The 24,694-nt window shown below is 39.5% G+C and overlaps 1 protein-coding gene and 1 long non-coding RNA gene across 2 annotated transcripts in view; one reads left to right on the plus strand and one right to left on the minus strand.

Annotated features, from left to right (window-relative positions):
• Positions 1-24,694, minus strand: part of atrnl1b (attractin-like 1b) — a 113,325-nt gene that overhangs the window by 53,822 nt on the left and 34,809 nt on the right. The window contains exons 18-20 of the mRNA XM_061966723.2: positions 22,417-22,641; positions 21,349-21,486; positions 14,935-15,028 (exon numbers count right to left, since the gene is read on the minus strand). Of these exons, the coding sequence (XP_061822707.2) occupies positions 14,935-15,028; positions 21,349-21,486; positions 22,417-22,641 (457 nt within the window). The remainder of the gene's footprint in view (positions 1-14,934; positions 15,029-21,348; positions 21,487-22,416; positions 22,642-24,694) is intronic.
• LOC140679149 (uncharacterized) overlaps positions 14,705-24,694 on the plus strand; it is a 51,112-nt gene continuing 41,122 nt past the window's right edge. The window contains exon 1 of the long non-coding RNA XR_012050715.1: positions 14,705-15,133. This is a non-coding gene — a long non-coding RNA (uncharacterized lncRNA). The remainder of the gene's footprint in view (positions 15,134-24,694) is intronic.

Here is a 24,694-nt window from a genome sequence, read left to right on the forward strand (position 1 = left end):
ATTAAGTCAATAGTTACAGTGGAGCCTCTTAAGTCAAATATCTTTAAAGTCAAGTCACACAACTTTCACATTGGGTAGCTTCTAAAGCAGTGTTTCTAAACATGCGTGAGAGCCCCCTATAGGGTCCCCAAAATATATGTGTTTCTCAGCTGTGGTCCATATGGGCCGCAGCGGTACACGGTTGCAATACATGTTTCCACCACTTCTGGGATTAATGAAAATATCAAACAAACAGACGAAGTCTGGAGCTAAAGTTATACAGAAATGTCTTATGTGCAAAAATTACAACTAAAGTGGTGAAGCTGTACTTTTATTTGCACTTGAATTGCTTTGAAAGTTTAATAATAATTGTATGTAAATTTAATTTTCATCGGTTATTTAGGAGTCCCTTCTTATGCAGTATATTTGATTAGTGCTTATTTTTCTAATCAGCCTGACCTAAACCTAAGGTTTATGTGTTAAAATAATAACAATCTTTGTGATTAACAGATGTTTTTTTTATATTATTTGACAAGGTTATAAAAACTGTATTCAGGTTAGATATAATTATTGAATACAATTAAAATCAAAAGTAAGATGACTAATATGTTAATATTTGAAGGCCTTTCTGTAGTGGGAAAGTTGGTGACCCCCAAAAGATTAGGAACCCCGGATCTAAAGGAGCCTTTTCTTTAGCTTTCCTTAGGTTTCTTTGCAATACCACAACAGAAGCATGCCCTGGCTGCTCAGTACAATATGGCTTCCTCAACGATAGTAATAGTTTATTTGGAACAAGGTCATGACGTTTACACTTGCGCACGATAACTTAGCGTTAATAAAAAAGGTATGGTTTTGGACTTTGGGTGAATACAATTTGTTTCTTTAAAAAAAAAAAAATGTTATAGTAAAAACATTTATTTGGTACATGAGAACGCTGACTTTGTATTCAAAGTACATTTTTAGTTGTCTTTCCAGTGCTTTCTTTATGATGCTACAAGATAACAGCAAGTGTGATGTATAGTACAAATAAAAAATATAAAAGATAGCAGAGTGTGCATTTCTCTTACAGTGGTTAAAGTACTCCATGGCTTTCACAAAAATAACTTGACATTCTACAGCAAACAGATTCTTGGGTTCAAACTAAATATATAAATTACCACTGCTGCATTCTGTTTATCAGTTCATTGCCAAACTGGGCTTTAAATTTAAGCTGCACTCAAAACCCAACAATAAGCAATAATAAGGCTGGAATTAACATATGGCCTGTGTGAAATGACTGTAAACTGAGGGCCAATTAATCTATAAACGGCGCTAATGAGGGTCTTAAATAAGAGTGGCTGGGAGCTCAAAACGGTGTGGCGAAAAACCCCCCACAAAAAAATGGGCAATTACTCGCTTCTTTTCGCCTCAGAGCCATTGTTGTTATTTGACAGACGTTCTTGTTTTGGAGCCTGCGGCGGCTACTCTCTTGACATCTTGCACAAACAAACACGCCATCTGAGCGACAAAGATGGAAAGCGGCGTGACTAAAAAAATCGGTCCGAGACTGCAAGTCAGGAGTACAGAACCTGGTAAAGATGATGTCGCCGTACTTGTAAGGTTGGGTTGCTAACGGAGAATGTCATTTTAATCAGACTCTGAATCACCAACAGCCATATTGGACAGCGCTGTAACTATAATGTAACTTTATAGCCAGAGTATAATAAGCAGGGAACATACGGCAGAAATGTCTATCTAAGCGGTAATGCACTTAATGGTGCACAAAACACATGGCTGCACTTTAACCTGGTAGAAGGCTTATTATTATAACAGTATTATTATTACGTTACACATGTGTGCGCTCGAGCTGCTACAGAGAAGGTACAAGAATCAATTTAAAGTGGATTATATCCGTTATCGTTATACATTGCCTTCACAGTTGCTTTGTTTTATGAGATGTTAAGACGCTAACGCAACAATCTAAGGGTCATAGAGGCGATTGTGTGAAAGAGGACAGAAGGTCCTTGCCAGCCACTGACTTGAGGAGGTGACTGTCGTAATCATGAGTGATTGGGAGGACATGTTTTATCGCATGTTATTTGAAGCAACACAATAAATACCAACACATTAAATAGCTCGTAAAATTAAAATCAACTCAATCTGACACATTTCCTCAAATAGTGACCTGTAGGAGCGTTTATTTACTCCAACCATCCATTTTAAGTTTTAGGTCACTGATCTTTGCTACAAAGTCCATGGAGTTTTGGACATGTGGTGTTTTGCCAACCAACGCTGCTAAGATGTTGGTCACATACTTAGCAATATTGTATGTCACAGAGTTAATGCTGCTGACAATGGGTCTGAGGGGAGCCCCATCTTTGTGTATTTTTAGAAGGTCATAAATACCAGGGATGGTTTCTTGTGGGTGTAATCGGTAATAAAATGCCCGGTTGATGACTTCTGACTTTTGTAGCATTTGTAAGTACTCACTAATTATTCTCTTGAACCCACTTGTTGGGTCTCTTTTGAGTATTTCATATGTGTTAGAGTCTAACATGTGTTGGGTATTTCATATGTGTTAGAGTCTAAAGCATATTGACTATTTCTAATATGTGTTACAGTCTAACATGTATGAAAATACTCAAAATAGACCCAACAGGAGGGTACAAGAGGAGACTAAATCATTGAGTACTTACAAACACCACAAATCTCAGAAGCCATGAACCGGGCTATGTATTACCGATTACACCCACAAGAAACCATCCCTGGTATTTATGGCCATCCAAAAATACACAAAGATGGGGCTCCCCTCAGACCCATTGTCAGCAGCATTATCTCTGTGACATACAATATTGCTAAGTATGTGGCCAACATCTAAGCACCTTTGGTTGGCAAAACACCACATAATTTCCAAAACTCCATGGACAACCCAGGATGCAGTAGAGACTGTGAGGCAACGCCTACGAGGTGATCACACCTTACAGGATAGATCCACAATAAACCCAGAACAGATTTGTCTTTTGCTGGGACTTTTCCTTCAATCCATGTACTTTCAATTCATGGGAACGTTTTACCAACAAAAAACGGTTGTGCCATGGGATCTCCTGTATCCCCAATTATGGCAAACCTTTACATGGAGGACATGGAAAAGAGAGCTCTGAGCTATTTTAAGGGAACAGCACCAAGTCTTTGGTATACATATGTGGATGACACATGGGTTAAAACCAGAATCTAAGAAACCAAGCCTTCACCGAGCACATTAACTCAGTGGACAAAAACATTAAGTTCACACGTGAGGATGTCAAAAACCGCAAGTTGCCCTCTTTGGACTGTGACATCCACATTTGAGAAAACAGGAGCCTCCATGTGGGGTTTACCTAAAACCCACACACACTGATCAATACCAACTTTTTAACTCACACCAACCACTGGAATACAAACTTGGCGTTATTAGAACCCTACAACACAGAGCTGATAATGTTCCCACCAACCCCCATGCCGAAGAGAGAGCACATGAACTTTCCAGTACATTTCAACCAGGCGACGTATGCCACAGCACAGATGGGTGAAGTCTTCAGACCAAGACTCAGCTGTCTACCAGCACCTCAGGGAGAAACAGCACTCCTTTGAGGAAAAAAACCTAATGATTCTGGACAGGAAGAACGCATGTACGAAAGAGGAGTGATGGAGGGAAGCTATCGATGTCAAAGTTGAAAAACCATCGCTGAACAGAGGAGGTGGTCTGCGACACCACCTATTTCCCACATAACACTATCCTTTCAACCATTCCTAAAAGACTCTGCAATTTTTAGTCTCCAACAAATACCAGGAGTTAGAAACATTGTGGTCACAGATGCTCCTTTGAGCCATTTGTTTACAACTGAATGGAATGCTAACGTGGGTGATTATGACTATTTGGGGCTGATAGTGGCAATCCTTATGTCATGAGCATTGACAGGAGGATTGCTCTTTTGCATCTCAAAAGTTGTTTTTCTCACTACAATAGGGCGAAACCATTCAGCATAAATATTTGGGGTTTTGGCACCAGCCGTTACTAGACTAGATCTGACCAATCCTAGTCTAAGACTGGATCTATGAGTATGAACTGATGAAGCCTACTTGGATAAGAGGCAACATGTCTTCTAAGACAAACCAAACAGTCCAGTTATGATCGACTGAGATGTACTATTCATGTTTAGCAAAATTTTACTGCAAATAAATATCGGCAACCAATATCGGTTATCGGCCTCCTTGACTACTAATAATTGGGATTGGCCCCTATAAAACGACATCGGTCGTATATATATATATATATATATATATGTGTATTAAGGTTTTCCCGATACCAAAATGTCATTCGAAACTTTGACACTTTTCAAAATAATAAATGAAGCCAAAAATGAATACATTAAACCAGTATTTTTTCAACCCCTGTGCCACGGCACAGTGTGCCGTGAGATACAGTCTGGTTTACCATGGGAGATTATCTAATTTCACTTATTTGGGTTAAAAATATTTTTTGCAGACCAGTGTAACCGTGTAATACGGTTATCAGTACGTGGCAGCCTGTAGCTAATTGCTTTGTAGATGTCGGAAACAGCGGGAGGCAGCGTGCAGGTAAAAAGGTATCTAATGCTTAAACCAAAAATAAACAAAAGGTGAGTGCACCTAAGAAAAGGTATTGAAGCTTAGGGAAGACTATGCAGAACGAAACTAAAACTGAACTGGCTACAAAGTAAACAAAAGCAGAATGCTGGACGACAGCAAAGACTTACTGTGGAGCAAAGACGACTTCCAATATGTACATCCCCACAAATAAGGATAAAAACAAGTGAAATATTCTTGATTTCTAAAACAAAGCAGATGCGAGAAATATCGCTCAAAGGAAGACATGAAACTGCTACAGGAAAATACCAAAAAAAAAAGAAAAAGCCACCAATATAGGAGCGCAAGACAAGAACTAAAACAATACACACAGGAAAACAGCAAAAAACTCATAATACTTAGAGACAAGAGCTATATTGATGCATGGTTGGTTATGGTTTAAAGTCATATCCAACAATTGCGACAACGCCTTTTTAATGTCAACTCAGTTTCGTTTTTTAATGATTTCTGCTGGTGGTGTGCCTCCGGATTTTTTCAACACAAAAAATGTGCCTTGGCCCAAAAAAGGTTGAAAAACACTGCATTAAACAAATGTTTCTTATTGTACTCAAAGCACATTATCAGAAGATTAACATAAAAATTAAAAGGCATTAATTATATTGGGCTTTTCTTGTTGCACTCAAAGAACAATTTACAATTTTATATATTAAATATAGTCTGCCATAATCAAAAATTAGGTTAAAATTGAATATAAAGCTTTACTGACATTGTATTAAATGCTTCATGACTTATGGTTGCCACTCTTGGTCTGTGCTATAGGAAATTTGAAACAAATACTAAAAACAATACTATGGCTAAAATGCACCATTTTGAATTCATTAGTACAGCAGTTCTTTATTTGTACCGGTACACAGTACAACCCCCATCCATCCATTTTATACCGTTTGTCCCTTTCGGGGTCGCGGGGGGTGCTGGAGCCTATCTCAGCTGCATTCGGGCGGAAGGTGGCGTACACCCTGGACAAGTCGCCACCTCATCACAGGGCCAACACAGATAGACAGACAACATTCACACTCACATTCACACACTAGGGCCAATTTAGTGTTGCCAATCACTCATGTTTTTGGAGGTGGGAGGAAGCCGGAGTACCCGGAGGGAACCCATGCGGGGAGAACATACAAACTCCACACAGAGAGATTCCGAGCCCGGGATTGATCTCAGAACCTTCGTATTGTGAGGCACATGCACTAACCCCCACCATACAACCCTAATATGTATTTATATATACACTGTATACAATCTATCTATAACAATTTAAATATTTATTCGTGATTAACTGCATTTTGTTCAAAGTTAACTCAAAATTAATTGTGATTAATCGCAAATGCTTCATCATTAATAAGTGTACCCTAGACAAAAATGTTTTAAGGTTTTTAATACCATGACTGGACAATTAGTTTGCTTTAATAAAATGTGCTTTAAACGTTGTGTTTTTTTTTTAAAAAGATCAACAAAAAAGACAAACACGCTTTTAAAGAGGATGAAAAAAATTAAGTTAGTGTCTTGCCAGATTTCGAATTTTGTAGATATACAGAATTTGTATTTGTGCTGTAGAAACCCTTGCATTTGGAGGAGGAGCTACACTATGTTTAGATGCCAGTTTCATGCATAAATAACACAAATTGTGGATTGTAACGATCATGATTTGATTATCAAAGATGTTCGGTCATGTAATCTATGATATTTCTACCTGAATAAATACTTGTGATATTCTGTACATTTCATGTTGTACAAGTTAATGGTCTTCCTATCGCTGCACGACAATGTCTTAACCTGCTCTATTTATCAACCAATTGTCATACTCAGCCTGTTAAACATTCTGTAACTGAGGAGTATCAACTAGAACATGTTAAAAAATAATTTACATAATATTTAAGCCAGCCAGAAAAATCCTCCCCACCCCCAAATTCCTCAACTGATGTACCGGCATTTATTTAGGTGCAATTGTCACAGATTAATTTACAAAACATCTTTGATAAACCATGATCGTAATATAAGACAATTAAGTCATTTTTATTTTGTTATGTAGTTAAATCGGATGTGAAGCTGGAAAAGGTGTGATTGGTTAAAGAACGTGTCTTGACATGTTTTATAGACGGAACTGACTTTTTCCTGCTGACCGTCTTTCATTTCTGTTGAGCTTTTAATTCCATCTTCCTATAGCAGTCACAGTAACAATCTACATCTTTTCTTGTTGGGAGAACGACTCACCATGGCTTTGGATCCAACATTTCCGTAATGTCCCCCTTTTCTTTGTGCATTTCTGCTCGCTATTTTCGAGCTTGTGGCTCAACAGCAACTGACGCCATTACATTTCTCCACGCTACGGAATGGCTCGAGGGTCAAAAAGGAGTCAGGACATACACGCTTATCGCACGTAAAAAAAATATTAATCGTTAAAAGGAACTTATTCTGGTTAACAGCCCTTATATTTACATATACATACATACAGTATACACAGTTTATATACATATATACGTATACACATATACATATCAGGGTTGTTCGGTATACCAGACTTATTTCTCAGTAGAGAAGAAAAGCTACCTCTTGTTCAGCGGCAGCTCTTTCAAGCGTGTGCACACACACGCACGCACATGCACATGCACATGCACGGCTGCTCCCACCGATCCCTCCCTTCTCTCATTCTGTCTGTATGTTCCTTTGTCCTCCTTTGCCAGTATAGACCTACTCAGTGGCCTAGTGGTTAGAGTGTCCGCCCTGAGATCGGTAGGTTGTGAGTTCAAACCCCGGCCGAGTCATACCAAAGACTATAAAAATGGGACCCATTACCTCCCTGCTTGATACTCAGGATCAAGGGTTGGAATTGGGGGTTAAATCACCAAAAATTATTCCCGGGCGCGGCACCGCTGCTGCCCACTGCTCCCCTCACCTCCCAGGGGGTGATCAAGGGGATGGGTCAAATGCAGAGGACAAATTTCACCACACCTAGTGTGTGTGTGACAATCATTGGTACTTTAATTAATTTTTATTAATGTAAGTGGATTTATTTTTTTTAAATGGTAATTATTGTAGCTAAATGGTTGTTAAAGTTAGTTTTTTTTTTAATGACTTCTGATCGTTTGTGAGGGCACCAAAGAGACTTCTATGTATGTGCGCGTGTTGGCAGCGCAGTGCATACAAAGGACAGCAGCTTGTTGTTGTTGTTTTGGCTTGTTAACGAAGATAAAGTTGATCCATCCCCTCCTTGTTATGTTTGTTTGATACACAGTACTGAATGGCACTCTTTATTGTGTGCAAAGTGTACAAATCTTTACTAAAGGGTGTACTTTTGTCAAGGCCGGAATATATTATTCATATTTACATTGTTTATTATGGAGAAATTTGCTTCCCAACACAAACTGTTTAATTTATGAATCCTGTTGAAGAACTAATTAAGTTCCTAAATTGAGGTTCCACTGTATTCAGGAGGACACAAATGTTAGCAACAACTATCTTAGCTATGTTAGTTACAGTGCCAACATTACATTCACGTTTCAACAGCAAAATCATACAAGGTTATCCTATTCGCTGAGGAAAAACAAAATGATTAAAGTTATATTTCCCACTCATTTAGTTTATTTACAGATAGTCAACTTAGCCTCATTTTAAGGTATATGGCAAAGCCTTATTATTTTTTATTTTTTTTTACAAAATTTGCTGGCATTTACATGGATGAGTATGTTCACATTATTACATTATTTAGCATGGAAGAAAGTAGTGTATCATATCTACCAATATATAATATACAAAAATTTTATTAATCATCCACATGTAAAGTCAGCTTGCAGCATTTTAGACAATTTACCATTCGTATGTTCAATGTAAACCTTTCATTTGAATGTGCATCCAGTCTAGACGATACAAAGCAAGGCACAAGTTGGCTGTGCTTAGAAGTGCATAGCTTGACGTACTGATTGGTAAAATGCATGCTTTCAGAGTATTAAGTGACATGAGGGCGCATCATTTTGACACTGTATCTAAGAAGCACATCTAGAAGGTCAAGTACGGCAGCGCTCAGAGTGATCTCCAACTGCCGGGCTGTTAAACAGGCGTGGACAGGGGCTTGAGTGCTCTTTTATCACCGTACCACAAAAAACGGGAAACACAAGCGCCGCCAGGAGCTTTTCAACCCTTATGCAGCATCACTATTTGTAGCGCGGAGTGTATAATGCAAGTCCACTCTGCTGTATCTTAATTTAATCTACACCTGCATGGATGCACACACACACATGAATTTACGCAGTATCTTAATTTGATCAAGACACACACTTGAACGTCCTTCACACATGTGGAAACACACAGAAAGAGACGAGCATTCCATTCCGTACTAATGTAGCCCTCTCTTCATTAATTACTATTGCGAGGCTCCTAATGGTGTCTGTGGCGCTGGTGCATGCATATGTGAGCGCACATATGAAAAGGGGGCAGCACAAAAACGAACATAAATACATGACATGTTTAAGAAATAATAAAAAAATTCTGGTAGAATTTTGAAGAGAAAATGCGAGGAACTCTACGCAAAGTTTCTCCAGGTTACTAGGGTGTGTTAATTTCCTTGACTGATCATTTTCGTCTGCATTATTGTCAACCCCTATTTTCCCCTGACGATAACAAATCAAAAACAAATGCATGTTGACTAAAACACACCAAAATTAACAGACATTTTCATCAACAAATAAAAATGAGATGAAAATGTTAACAAACGAAATCCAATCATATTTAATGTTGTCTTAATGATGGGTGGGACAGCTCTTTAACAAAGTACATATAGAAAAGAGGGGCCGAGAGTTAGTTACAAAAAAAGAACCAATTAGATGCTTATCCTTGTGAGATGAGGAAGTTGAATTTCTCACGGCCAAAACAAAAACGTGTGGATTTAACGTGTTCCACATCGTAATATGTATACACCTGGGAGAAAGTGAAGAGGACACATTTTATTTTTGACGCTATATGATGCCATCAGCGGGCGAATGATCGATCGTGACATTTACACAACTGTAACTGTAAAGATGTAACTGCTTGCGGTTCTCCTGCATTCATAAACAAATGATTATGCATTAGCATGCATTGTAACTCTGCTTTACAACACACATACATACCTGCTTTGACAGAGACATAACATAAAACAATCAAAAAAGTGCCTGAAAGATATTTATTGGTACAAAATGACTAACTCCATCATCCCTGCCCATAAGATAATGCAACTTAAGTGTTAAATGTACTGTATAATGCATATCTTCATTGACTGCACTTAAATATAGAGTATATGTAGAATATATTGCACTTAAATGTAAAGTATATGTAGAATATATTTATATATATCTATATATATAATATAGTATATACATGATATTATTTATTATTATTACTGTCTATTGTGAGCGAACTGTGGTGCTGAATTACCCCCAGGGATCAATAAAGTACTTTCTATTCTATTCTATTCTATTAAACAGATGCTTTGGAGGCAGTCTAACTAAAGGTGCTTTCAAATAAACTTTAAAGAGGTTTTGTCTTTTACACTTGACATTTTAGTCGAGTAAATTGACTGTTATTTTAGCTGATTATAAAATGTGTAATTTTGCTGACTAAAATTTGACTAAAACTAAAACACATTTTCGTCAAAAGACTATGACTAAAATTAAATTAGAAACTGCTGTCAAAATGAACACTGGTGTGTGAGCGACAGAAAAAAAAGCTCTGACTCGCTTAATCAGAGGCCGTTTTTGTCTAAATCTCTAGATAAATCTCAAGATTTCAAGCACATATAAGATTCCATATTCCATACACCTAATCTCTCGGGTTTTGTACGTCCAACATTGCAAGGCAGAAACCAGTCCATTTGCCCATTTATTAAGCAACGGACGGATAGAACGGAACAGATTTTGTTACGAAAACCGATTACGAAACTGAGGTACCACTAAATAAGAAGCATCTATTTAAAACTTGTTGCTGAAAACAAATCACTGCAACACAGCAGAACTAATTCTACACAAATCTCTTCATTATTTATTATTGCGAGGCCTCCAACAGCGCATGCACATGTGGAAAAGACAGAGTACCCTTATGCAGAGGTCTTTGTTTAAAGGACTGCAACCAAAGAGGACCTGACAAGGGCGTGGAATTGTGGGCAGTGGGCACTGATTACAGGTAATGAGATACCGGGAATTACATCACCAAAACAGCAACAGCGAGCACATCAACCTCGACTGGTAATCAATACACCAATTTGATTACACTAGAAAAGGGTAATTACTCGATCAGGCTAATGTTTGAAGGTGAAAATGCATTTTAGATTTAAAGATTAGTGGCTTTAACTTTGCCATAAAATAACGCTGCTTGATAATAAGAACTCTAATTAGATTAGTAGGGAGGGTGGAATGCATCCGTGGGTTAATCTTAATTTGATAATCAGTAATGGGCACCAAGAAGCAGCCCAAATCCTGTACCAATGCAGATCCGTCTGCTAAATGGCTCGTGATTGGCCGGCTGGTGTCTGGTCTGCTTTAATGTTCCAGTTAGTCATTTGTAGCAACTGTTGGCCAGCTGCTACCACAATGTTGCTCTGCATTGTACGACAACACAGCGCACCTGGAGCGAGGAATCAACACAACATTTTTGGCTAATCTATCCATTAATTCCTCACCATGATGAGATAAATCACTCATTTGTCTGTAAAACTGCAGACATGCTATTAAAACCTGCAGCAAGATCATTTTCTGTGTACAATAAGCAAAACGGATACGATGCAACTGAACACAGCGGCTTTAAAAGACTTCAGCAACATCTTAAAACATATAAATATTGTTTGTTTAGTGTACTGGGTCACCAGATAAGTATAACGGAGGAATTGCACTATAACATACAATTTTTCACTGTAAATCTTGTTGAAATGAATTAAATATGAATAGAGAAAATAAAACATGAATATGAAAATGAGGCTCATGAGGACTGAACCTGAATATCAGACAATGGTAATTTTAGATAAAAATAGACTTGTCCAGGGTGTACCCCGCCTTCCACCTGAGTGCAGCTGGGATAGGCTCCAGCACCCCCGCGACCCCGAGAGGGACGAACAGGGGTGGATGGATAGAAAGGCACATTGATTAATTGATGCACATTATCTCACCGGGGACCAATGATGTTACAATGTTGGATACTTTGTGTTAAAACTAGGGATGTCCGATAATGGCTTTTTGTCGATATCCGATATTCCGATATTGTCCAACTCTTGATTACCGATTCCGATACCAATATATACAGTTGTGGAATTCACACATTATTATGCCTAATTTTGTTGTGATGCCCCGCTGGATGCATTAAACAATGTAAGTTTACCATGAATTGATTAACGTGGACCCCAACTTAAACAAGTTGAAAAACGTATTCGGGTGTTACCATTGTGTGGTCAATTGTACGGAATATGTACTATAGCGTGCAATATACTAATACAAGTTTCAATCAATCAATCAAAAACAAGGTATTCCAAAATAAGAGAACAACTTCAACTCCAGTTATGGAAAAAAGTGCCAACATGGCACTGTCATATTTATTATTGAAGTCACAAAGTGCAATATTTTTTTTAACATACCTCAAAACAGCAGCTTGGAATTTGGGACATGCTCTCCCTGAGATAATCCGAATACCCACTACAACTATGGGAAATACTATACTTTGACTTTCACAAAGTGCATTATTTTTTTTTTTTTTAAACATGCCTCTAAACAACAGCTACAAAAACAATGAAGGCACACAGCTTCAGTCCAGAGTATACTAGAGCGTACTTGCCAACCTTGAGAACTCTGAATTCGGGCAGGGTTGAGGTGGGGGAGGCGGGGTTGAGGTGGGCGAAGTTTGGTGGTAGTGGGGGTGTAAATTGTAGCGTCCCGGAAGAGTTAGTGCTGCAAGGGGTTCTGGGTATTTGTTCTGTTGTGTTTATGTTGTGTTGCGGTGCGGATGTTCTCCCGAAACGTGTTTGTCATTCTTGTTTGGTGTGGGTTCACAGTGTGGCGCATATTTGTAACAGTGTTAAAGTTGTTTATACGGCCATCCTCAGTGTGACCTGTATGTCTGTTGATCAAGTATGCTTTGCATTCACTTGTGTGTGTGTGTAAAAGCCGCATATATTATGTGACTAGGCCGTCTGTTTGTATGGAGGATAAGCGGACGTGATGACAGGTTGTAGAGGACGCTAAAGGCAGTACCTTTAAGGCACGCCCCCAAAATTGTTGTCCGGGTGGAAATCGGGAGAATGGTTGCCCCGAGAGATTTTCGGGAGGGGCACTGAAATTCGGGAGTCTCCCGGGAAAATCGCAAGGTTGAAACCCATACCGATAATTTCCGATATTACATTTTAAAGCATTTATCGGACATCTCTAGCTAAAACAATACCAAAGCATCAAATAATAGGGTTCATGCATTTTGGCGTGAGCTTGCAGGCAGTTTTGGATGCCTCTGTTTTTTGGGTTTTGCAGTCTGACTAGGTCATTACTTTACATCGGGGTGGAAGCACTTATTTAAACATTTTAAGTCAAGCTCTCAGTCAGCAGAGAAGGTGCTCCTCCTCCTCTGCTTGAGGCTGTGAAGAAACAAAAACGGTAAAATAATTTTTTTTTTTCATCGAACCTTGGCATGCGCATAAGAACGCACACGTGCAACATGCGGTGACATAGGTGTTGCAAAAAGAAGCTTTTTTTAATGCAGAGTCTGAATTGATGGGCGAGTGTGCAGGTGTACCAAAAAATAGCTGTGACGACTTGAAGATATATATTTAAACATAAAAAATTAAAATAAATCACTTCTGGAGAGGGTGGGGCGTGGTTTCATTTGTAATTTGGGAACACCTCAAGAACGGACATCTTTACTCAAATAACAGGTTGTAAAAAGTGACTGTAGAGCTAAATTTACGCCAAATTCACACCAAAGCATATCCAATAAATATTATCTAGACCACAAAGAAGTGTGTTAAATCATTATAAAAATTATCATAGGTCCCTTTTAAAATTACCATCATAGCTCATATTCCTTTTTCTCTCTAGTTTTGTATTCTAATAACTTTTGAGACATCATGTGTCTACCGGTCACTGTTGGGTGTGTGAATGACAAGAAGAAAAGCTCTGATCTGCTTGGAGGAGAAGTCATTTGGTGCCACCTACTGGTTTGAATTTAGTTTTGAAATAGATTGCCTTTGTCAGATAGCTTTTCTCTGGAAAAAAGTATTGATATTTGGGTCAATACTGTACTAATATTACTCCCATAAATGCCACCAAAGCGTGCATTTTTAGCTTTTTTTTTTTCAAAATGTCAAAAACAACAAAAGAAAACCTGTATAAATTTGCATTAGTAGGTAGGTCACTGCATTAGGCGAATGAAACCCCCCTCAGAGTCCAATCTGCTTACAACTGGGAAAGTGGGCAGCTAAGTGGGGATGGTCCTCCCACACTGAAGGCGATGAGCGGGGAGGAATTGACCCTGTCAGCAGAAATCATGCTGGAGATGCACTTTCTGACTGACACTAACACTTTCGCTTTGCTTTCCGACAAGCAGGAATAAAATGCGACTTGTGCTGCTCATTTTAAGACGAGGTCACGAAATCCGGGCTTATGACAACGCCAAAAAAAAGTCATGAGTCACAATTAGATGTAAATGTACTTTCGAGGGGTTGTGAGTGGTGATCTTGAGGCTTTCAACTTTGATTACGCAATTAGGAGAAAAAGGTTACTGAAAGTCAGCAGGCCTTAATGTGATCCAAATCCCATTAATTTCCCTCCAACGGGTATATGCTTATCTGGAGTGTCCTCCTGACTTCTCCTTGACAGCAGTAATGACTAATTCAACCGTCGGCAGACAGTTGAACAGATACACACTGATATATTTGTACGAAAAAAGGTGGGGTTAAAGGCAATAACTCCTCCGTGTTGCTTTCCATTTGAAATGTCGCTCTATTAATCGTTGTGTCTGATTTAATTACGGGGGGAAAGCTAGAGGCAGGTTTGCAACTTGCCAAACTTTCATCTTTGATTTCCGATGTCAAAAAGAAATAAGGGATGAGTACAAAAAATGGCTAAAATAATGCTACTGATGTAAAATGCTGCTGCATTTCATCAGGCGAGTGAGTGACATCAGCGACTTGACTGTCATCTTCTTTAGTGTCAATGCTGACAATGTAGCTCTAGTATGTGTGTGCATGTGTGTGTGTCTAAAGATGACAAACTGATATGACGCTAAAAATTATGTTCAGGACAGCGGTTGGAACAGCAAACACGTTGCACTGAATTATTGTGTTGTTGTGCGTGTGTTTGTTGTACTCACAGCTGGCACTGGTCCCCTTTGATGCCCTTGGTGGTGCAGAAGCACTTGCCAGTTAGCACCTGGCACACGCTTGCATGTCCATTGCACTTACAGGCTGCATGGGGACAGATGGTATAAAACAGGGAAAGAGAAAGAGAGAGAGAAAATGGATGAGAGAAAGACAACATCTTTTTTTTTCTACCTGAAAACGCTGTAAAAGGTAAAGTTCTTCACATTAACCTTCTTTAAATAAATCATATTAGTTGAGGACAAGCAATGCCATGAGATAAAGATGTCCTGAGGTACAAATAAGCCTATATTTCCCTAAAGTCACAGCCATTGAGCCAATGTATTTTTTTTGGTTAAAACTTAAATACCGGTACATGGAGAAAAACTACAACAGAAATTAATTTCCAAACACAAAGCACAAATATGTCACAAAGGTTGACGCACTGAGCTAATTAATGTAGTTGTCAGTTTGTGTGTTGGTAGTAAAGTTTGTGCCAATACAGTGATTTTTCAATGCATTGCAATGAGACACGTGACGATCAATATCGATAGGCAAATATTCAAAAAAATGAATTATTTTCTTTTATGGCGAAATCACATAAAGAGAACCGCAGCACCCAGAAGTTGGCTGGAACAAAAAAAGCCACCCTGACCATTTTAAAGGACAGCTTGGATTGTAAATGGTAAAAATGGTAAATGGGTTATACTTGTATAGCGCTTTTCTACCTTCAAAGCACTTTGACGCTATTTCCACATTCACACACTGATGGCATGATTGTAGCGTCTACCGTGTCGTTAATGATGACGAGGAGGTGTTCGATCAACAATCACTTTATTATATACAATTTTAGAGAATTGACAAGCACGTGCGTGAAAAACTTGAGCAAGATTACATGAAAAACATAGCTCTTATAGGTAAAACATCTATTATTGAGCAACAAATTCTAGTATTTTATAGACCATTTTTCTAATGACTTTGACAGAGCTGTAAGCTTAGGTTTTTCACCAGTAGAACCGGTGCTATTAAATGAAAAAAAATGAATAGCTCAAAAAGATTTTTGTAGCACAGAAAAAATTTAGGAGCAATATGAAATGTCTTATATATCACAATTTCATTATTAACACTCAACGTACATGTGTCCTCATACAAAGAAACACAATGCCATCATAAAGCCTACTGTAACGCTAAATACAACACAGAGAACATCCCTAAACTATGCTAGCACTGTCGCTAACACAAGTGTAGGGCTGGGCGATATGGATCAAAATTCATATCCCAATATATTTTGGCCCACAAACTAACCCATAAATAGAATTATAAGTTGATATATATATAACTAAATATTTCCACCATTTCTTGATTTAAAATTTTTGGGACTGATGGAAATCCCAAATACACAAAGAGAGATACTAACATGTAAGAAAAGTAGGTTTTGCATAATAGTATCCCAACTTATATGGTGTTTTGAGATAAGAAAAAAGAAAAAGCCTTGATATTAATATAAGAAAAGTCAAATACAATCTCCAATCTTCTTTAAAAACAAATAACTATGCTCATTTCTTCAGCTAACAAAAACACAAAAGGTGAGAGGACATGTTTAAACATCAGCAGCAGCATTAACATTTTTTGACCTTTACCAATGGTGGGTTTTTTTAATAGTTAAACCTTATCATAGGACATACACACAAAGATGATAGCCGGGAACACCAACTTGCCAACTGCTTCATGATGCTGTGTGACAGGCTGTGTTCTGAAAATTACTTTTAACAAGTCATTAATTATAGTTACTCGTAATTGAATTTCTAACTGAATTACTCTAAAATATAATTAATTACGAGGTAAAGAAATTAATGCATTACTTTAGAAAAATGAAACGCACTACTTAAAAAAAAAAATTACAATATCTGGCATACTGCAGTTAAGATAAGTTTGTGTATGCGTCTGTGTGGGTGCCCTTTAAAAGACGGTGCCTGTTACCTAGTGACGTCAGCGAGTCCATGCTCAGTCTGAGTCTCACAGGCATAGCTTGAGCTGATGTTGATAGCTTAGCAGGCTTAACATCGGCAGTTTGTCGGCTCTGACGGCAGCTCTTTTGAGTCGTTCACTGGTTTGTGTTTCCTCTGCTTAATAAATAGATTGAATGTGTTTCCATGGCTGTATGTTCTTGTCAACAAACAGCGTTTTGTTTGGATGGCAAGTTTGTCATTTTAATCGTAGTTATTAGGACGTAGTGCATTTTGTGTCAAGTTTTATGGTGGTGAAAAAAAGTTGTATTTTACTGACCAGTTTCTCCAACTAAGACCTTGTTTTCTTACGTGTTGGAAGACGACTTGGAGCTCACACAGCCCTGCTACAGCTAAAACCCTGCTGTACACACACACAGCTTTCAGCGCGCAATGAGTGATCAGTGACACTTTGTGTCAATCACTTGTCCATTTGGTTAAGGTTATGGTTTAAGTTTATTTCAAACATGTTATACAGACGGGCGAACATTTTACTCTGGATTGATCAAATTTGGATAGATTTATTTTAAGAGCAAAACGCTAATTAAAGAGTAAAATCTTTACTCGCACGTGTGCTACATTTTTTTCCAAAACTCAATACAAGCTTTTTTTAGTTGCAAATGTGACTAAAATGCTTGCACTGTACAGCCCTTTTTGAGCATAACTATATTGCAAGTATTCCAAAGCATTTAGAGCCCAACACATAGATGGCGCCACAAATGGCACTAAACCACAGGGTTTTTGAATGTTTATGATTGTGTCGTTTTTGTGTTGTTATGCTAACTAACAAGCAAAAAGCTATCAAAACTACACTGTCAAGACTTTTATCAATGCTTTAAAGGAAAAAAAATGACATGATAATTGTCAAAATTGAAGACCGGGCGGGATACCATTGGCTCACATTTTGACCTTTAGTACGCTTATAGACACACTAACTGTGAACGTATCAAGAATTTCTGCACTTTAAATCCAGTGTAGGGTAAAATAACTGATGGGGATGGATATCCTCTTGGTTTTAGTACACCACGATACCCACTTGATATGTGTGTGATGTAAACAGAGCCGCCTGCAATGTGTGAAAGACGAGTCGATGGCCGCTCGAGTGATGGAGCGTCCTTTCGGGGGTTTGCGAGAGAAATAAATAGTCCATTACGTCCAGCTAGCTACACTTTAAAACACTGAGGACCATGAGTGTTACACAGGCACAACATCTCTGCCCGGTAAAAGCACAGCTTTGTACGTATGAATATTTTTATGCACGACAATGACAATGCACAAGTCACATGGTCGATTACCTGCTAACAAATGTAAAGTTTGACGGAGGAAAGGATCTACTTCTCTTGTACTTGGCATCAAAACACAGGATTTACTTGAGGAATATTTCTCTCAGTAATTAGCTTGAGCACCTGTGTTTCCCCTTTCAGGTTGCACCAATCTGGGTATGCATGAACAGATGTTATCTCAAACCGTGATGCATCCAACTGTGTATAACGGTTTGTTTCATGTCCTCTCAATGTACCAGCACCTTTAAGTATATATCCCCTATGATGACTATACTGTATATTTACTATTATTCTAATTTTGTATGTATAATGTCATGTCTTTTTACATCACCAGATGCCGAATATTACAGCACTTTGTGTTTGCCACTTGCCTGTTTATTAAAAGTGCTCTATAAATAAAGTGTGATTGGATTTGATTTAATACAGTTACAACAGAATAAATCTGTTTATACTACCGTAGTCAAAAATCCTCTATGTGACAAGAATGCTCTCATGGTTTCAGGATCAGATACAAAAATGTTAGTCGCTCGCTGATGTCTTTCATGGGCTGGATTTGGCCCTCGAGCCATCAGTTTAATAATAAGCAATAGTAAGTAAGCAGGATGCTTGTAATTAACTCTTCTATGACTGACACACGACCATGGAATTGGTAAAGCCGAAGTTTTACAAAAAAGTGCTGTTCTATGTGGATCATTTTAAAGCAAAAAGCTATTTGCAGTAGGTATATTGGATTTTACTTATCATTTGTTAGCGTAAAATAAACAAAAGACAGAGTTTCTAGGCGCAGTCAAGGCGTTGAGGGGATCCGGTTTGGTGGCTGCAGGATTAGGTCTCTGCTTTTTGCAGATGATGTGGTCCTGATGGCTTCATCTGGCCAGGATCTTCAGCTCTCGCTGGATCGGTTCGCAACCGAGTGTGAAGCGACTGGGATGAGAATCAGCACCTCCAAGTCCGAGTCCATGGTTCTCGCCCGGAAAAGGGTGGAGTGCCATTTTCGGGTTGTGGAGGAGACCCTGCCCCAAGTGGAGGAGTTCAAGTACCTCGGAGTCTTGTTCACGAGTGAGGGAAGAGTGGATCGTGAGATCGACAGGCGGATCGGTGCGGCATCTTCAGTAATGCGGACGCTATATCGATCCGTTGTGGTGAAGAAGGAGCTGAGCCGGAAGGCAAAGCTCTCAATTTACCGGTCGATCTACGTTCCCATCCTCACCTATGGTCATGAGCTTTGGGTTATGACCGAAAGGACAAGATCACGGGTACAAGCGGCCGAAATGGGTTTCCTCCGCCGAGTGGCAGGGCTCTCCCTTAGAGATAGGGTGAAAAGCTCTGTCATCCGGGAAGAGCTCAAAGTAAAGCCGCTGCTCATCAACATGGAGAGGAGCCAGATGAGGTGGTTTGGGCATCTGGTCAGGATGCCACCCGAACGCCTCCCTAGGGATGTGTTTAGGGCACATCCGACCGGTAGGAGGCCACGGGGAAGACCCAGGACACGTCGGGAAGACTATGTCTCCCGGCTCCCCCGGGAAGAGCTGGACAAAGTGGCTGGGGAGAGGGAAGTCTGGGCTTCCCTGCTTAGGCTGCTGCCCCCGCGACCCGACCTCGGATAAGCGGAAGAAGATGGATGGATGGAAGGACTACCGTATTTTCCGCACTATAAGCCGCCCCGGGTTATTAGCCGCACCTTCAATGAATGGCATATTCGCTAAAGGGAATGTCAAAAAAACAGTCAGATAGGTCAGTCAAACTTTAATAATATATTACAAACCAGCGTTCTAACAACTCTGTTCACCCCCAAAATGTAATGTGCAAATGTGCAATCACAAAAATAGTAACACTCAAATTACTGCAGAGCAATAGCAACATCAATAACTCAACGTTGCTCGAACGTTAATGTCACACAACACACAAAATAAACATTTAAAGCTCACTTTCTGAAATTATTCCTCATCCATAAATCCCTCGAATTCTTCTTCAGTGTCTGAATTAAAAAGTTGGGCGAATACGGCATCCAAAATGGCCGGCTCCGTCTCGTCGAAGTCATTAGAGTCAATGTTGCTGTTGTTTTTCCAGCAGTTCCATGAATCCTGCCTTCCGGAAAGCTCGGACCACAGTTGAGACCGATATATCCGCCCAGGCATTTACAATCCACTGGAAGATGTTGGCGTATGTCGTCCGGCGCTGTCTCCCTGTCTTAGTGGCGCAGGTCATCTTGTTGCTTCCTCTACCTTGCTGCTCTATTTCCGTGTTCTACTGCGTGACTTATTGCCTTGAGTTTGAATTCTGCGTTGTACGCGTGTCTCTTAATAGGAGCCATTTTGTGGTCTTTACAGATGTAAACACACAAATGAAATGAAACGTAATATCCGCGCGCTTCTTCTTCTTCTATGGGGGCGGGTGGTTGCTTACAGTAGAAGAAGAAGCGCTTCCTCTTCTATGGGGGCGGGTGCTTACCTTGGCGGTTGCTTACCGTAGAAGAAGAAGCGCTTCCTCTTCTACGGGGAAAAAAGATGGCGGCTGTTTACCGTAGTTGCGAGACCTAAACTTTATGAAAATTAATCTTAATATTAATCCATATATAAAGCGCACCGGGTTATAAGCCGCACTGTCAGCTTTTGAGAACATTTGTGGTTTTTAGGTGCGGCTAATAGTGCGGAAAATACGGTACCTATATTTAAATTAAAAATATTATTCCGTTGCATTTGAAACATTTTTTGTGAATTACACACCTCCCCTTCATACCCATGGACGCCTGGTACTCTTTGTATTTGAGCAGACACAGTACCTTTAACTTATGTTAATCCAAATAAATGACATGATCGCATTCTATCTGCATCCACCTAAAATACAGTGATTAAAACCATGTAAAGGAGTGTGCATTCATGTGCACATTTCCCCCCAAAATTTAAGTTGTCCACACTTGTTTATAATTCAGTAATCAAAATAAATCTAGTTTGTGAGAATCCATATGCATTTATGTTATGGATCATTACTTCAACACAACAAATTAGTCATTAGTCTAATTGATACACAATAGTGCCATCTTTTGGTGCATGACTGTATTAACAGTAAACATTTAATAAAACAAAAAGATCAGATAAAACGTATAGTTAATTTAATGGTTAAACTAATTTGGACTCACCCTGGCATTTTCCGCCGTTGGTTGGGTCTCCGTGGTAACCGGCCATGCAGGTCTGACAATTGGGGCCGGTGGTGAGGTTACGACACTGCTCGCACACGCTGCCGTTCACGCACGTGCTGTGGCCGTTACACTGGCACGCTGAAATACAGCCAGAGGTCAGAGGTCATTTCACTGCTGTTGCACAGCTCGGTATTTATGATTCATTACTGCAGTGGAGTTTTTATGACATTTCTGGAAACAATAGCATGTTTTCCTATTAGAAAAAAATTAAACAGTGAAAATCGTACAATTTGTGGAATTTAAAGGAGCTGTTTATAACTTGCTCAAATTTACATTTTGTCAACAAAAAATTGCTTGTCGGCCCGAGGAAAAAGTCTGCCGTTCAGGTGTGGCACTCATGTACGGAGTGCGTGCACACACTCAAAAGCACTCCCAGAGAAGCAATTAACAATTTGCAGTAAGATTGTTGTTACGATCAAATATACATTCAATGATAGCTAATGTTAGTAACTAAAATTTGCCAAATCGCTATCATTGGCTGACAACAAACAGCTGATGTGAGTGTAGAGTAGTTGACCTACTCAAAGCTGCAAGAGGGAGAGATAGAATGCTTACAATACTTTTGAAAATTAACGTCCTCTAGGCAGCTGCGTAAAGGTAGAAAACAGCCCCCTTAACTGGGCTTGCGTTTTCATTTATAAGAAGTATGTGTGGTGAGTTGAAAGTGGCCGCTGTGGATGACATGTCCGTGCCATTTGATAAATTTGGAGCGCTTCTGTGGGCACGTAAAATTTAATATTTTTCCCCAGATTACAATTATCCGTCAAATAAAAGACTAAATTCTCCTCACATTCTCACATTACAAGCAGCAGTGAGTCGATATCATTTTACATGACTATAAGGTAGCATGAGTCCACAGGGAGGTATCACTTCCACATACTCTATGTGCTGTAACGAAAAGCCTGTACAAAGAGCAGCCTTCTAAAACATGACACTCAAAAGAGTCGATATGTTGCAAGTGGACAACATGCTTTCTGTAATTTCAGTAACAGGAAGTGGCTTCCTCACCGGGGCAGTGGATGAATGTCCACTCGTAGCCTTTGTCTTTGGGGCAGATGCTCGGCTCCAAGCTCAAGTCCTGGGACTGGCTCTGCTTGGCCGGCCTCTTCATGGGCCCCCTATAGGAGCCCTCCGTGCACAGGCCCTTTCCTGTGCTGCTAGGGTCGCCGCACCAGCCGCACTCGGGCTGGTCCAAGCACTGGCTGCATGTCCGCAGGCCGGAGCAGTTCTGGGCTGAAGGTAGAAAAAGCACAAATGTACAAGAGCAGGTTTCTAATTAGCGCCAGCGAAGATATATATTGGCTGTGGCTGTAGGCAACCTCTTGATGTAGTTTTTAATAACTTTCTTAAATGACAATACTATCATTTGAGCTATCATGAATGGTCAGCAGCTTTGTGTACCTCTGCATGCTCTTTAAAAACTCATGCGTGTTACACTTGTGGCAGAATTGCACGATATAGATGATATACGATATAATTATATTAATTTGGCCGACAATAGGGCTTTTATTGCCATCGTTATATCGTGATAATGCATGTTGATAGTAGCTGTGTCCCAAAAATTTGACAGCAACAAGCGAGCGAACGTGTCCTCAATGCAATGTAGCATTCTCGTTCGCGGCTAACATCCCTCCAAAGTGCAAAGCCACTTCTATGTCAGCAATTCTCTCCTCCATGGCGGCAAATAAAGTATGTTTCTCACATGTATCATGATCACTGAAAGACAAGGAAATAGCTCAACATGAGACACTACACACTGTAGGAAGATATGCTAACCGCAAGCTGTCTCTTGAATGTAAACAAAGGTGGGCAGATCGATACAAATATCCACAGTGCCAACACTAAATATAGTAACAGTATAGGTCGATACTACAATGGTTAGGTCAATCTTTTTTAATATCAAAAAATATTTTGTTGTTTTTGTTATTGTTTCACATAGATAGGAAATAAATCCCTGGGGACAGGAGAGCTTAAAGGGGAACTTTGGAATTTTGCCTATCATTCACAATCCTTATGTAAGAAAAGAACACATATGTTTTTCTCTATTTTTTTAATGCATTCTAAATAGTAAATAAACATGATTAAAAGTCAGCTTACAGAGTAGCCTACGAGAGTCGCTCTATTCTGAATATAAAAGCCCTTAAAAAACAAACATAAAACATCACTTACTGTACAATGTCTGCTGTCATAAAGATGCCGACTGACAGAATTTGGTTATATTCCCGTTTAGATGAAAAACGACTCATAATTCTCGCGAAAAAAGGCGGATGGAACCCTGCTTCTTTTCGTGTTGTTCTCTCCATTACCGGGTCTAAATTGGCTGCCAAAATGTACCAACTTGTCGGATTAAATCGTCATCCTTCTTCTATTCAGGCGAGAGTCATGATTTATGATCTACAATAAACTTCTACAAGCAAAGGAAGCATCTTACCAGTTGATGATGTAAACATAGCAGCATACGCTCGTGATCACGGCGCCGCTATAAATAGTTTTTCTGCGTTAGCGCTTATAATAACAATACTTGGTTAATATTTAAATCATGAAATGTAAATGGAGTATTGTTGCCGCTTTTTGGATGTTTTTATTGGGTTTTCCGTCGTCATGTCTAGAGATGTCCGATAATATTGGACTGCCGATATTATGGGCCGATAAATGCTTTAAAATGTAATATCGGAAATGATCGGTATCGGTTTCAAAATTATCGGTATCGGTTTCAAAAAGTAAAATTTATGACTCTTTAAAACGCCGCTGTGTACACGGACGTAGGGAGAAGTACAGAGCGCCAATAAACCTTAAAGGCACTTCCTTTGCGTGCCGGCCCATTCACTTACTATCTACGGCTTTTCAGACACACAAGGGAATGCAAGTTATACTTGGTCAACAGCCATACAGGTCACACTAAAGGGTGGCCGTATAAACAACTTTAACACTGTTACAAATATGCGCCACACTGTGAACCCACACCAAACAAGAATGACAAACACATTTCGGGAGAACATCCGCACCGTAACACAACATAACACAACAGACCAAATACCCAGAACCCCTTGCAGCACTAACTCTTCCGGGACGCTACAATATACACCCCCCCTTTACCCCCTACCCCCCACCTCAAACCCGCTCACCGCAACCCCGCCCACCTCAACCTCCTCATGCTCTCTCAGGGAGAGCATGTCCCAAATTCCAAGCTGCTGTTTTGAAGCATGTTAAAAAAAATAATGCACTTTGTGACTTCAATAATAAATATGGCAGTATCATGTTGGCATTTTTTTCCCATAACTTGAGT

The sequence above is a fragment of the Nerophis lumbriciformis genome, linkage group LG11, assembly GCF_033978685.3.
Source record: "Nerophis lumbriciformis linkage group LG11, RoL_Nlum_v2.1, whole genome shotgun sequence".
Lineage (NCBI taxonomy): Eukaryota > Metazoa > Chordata > Actinopteri > Syngnathiformes > Syngnathidae > Nerophis > Nerophis lumbriciformis.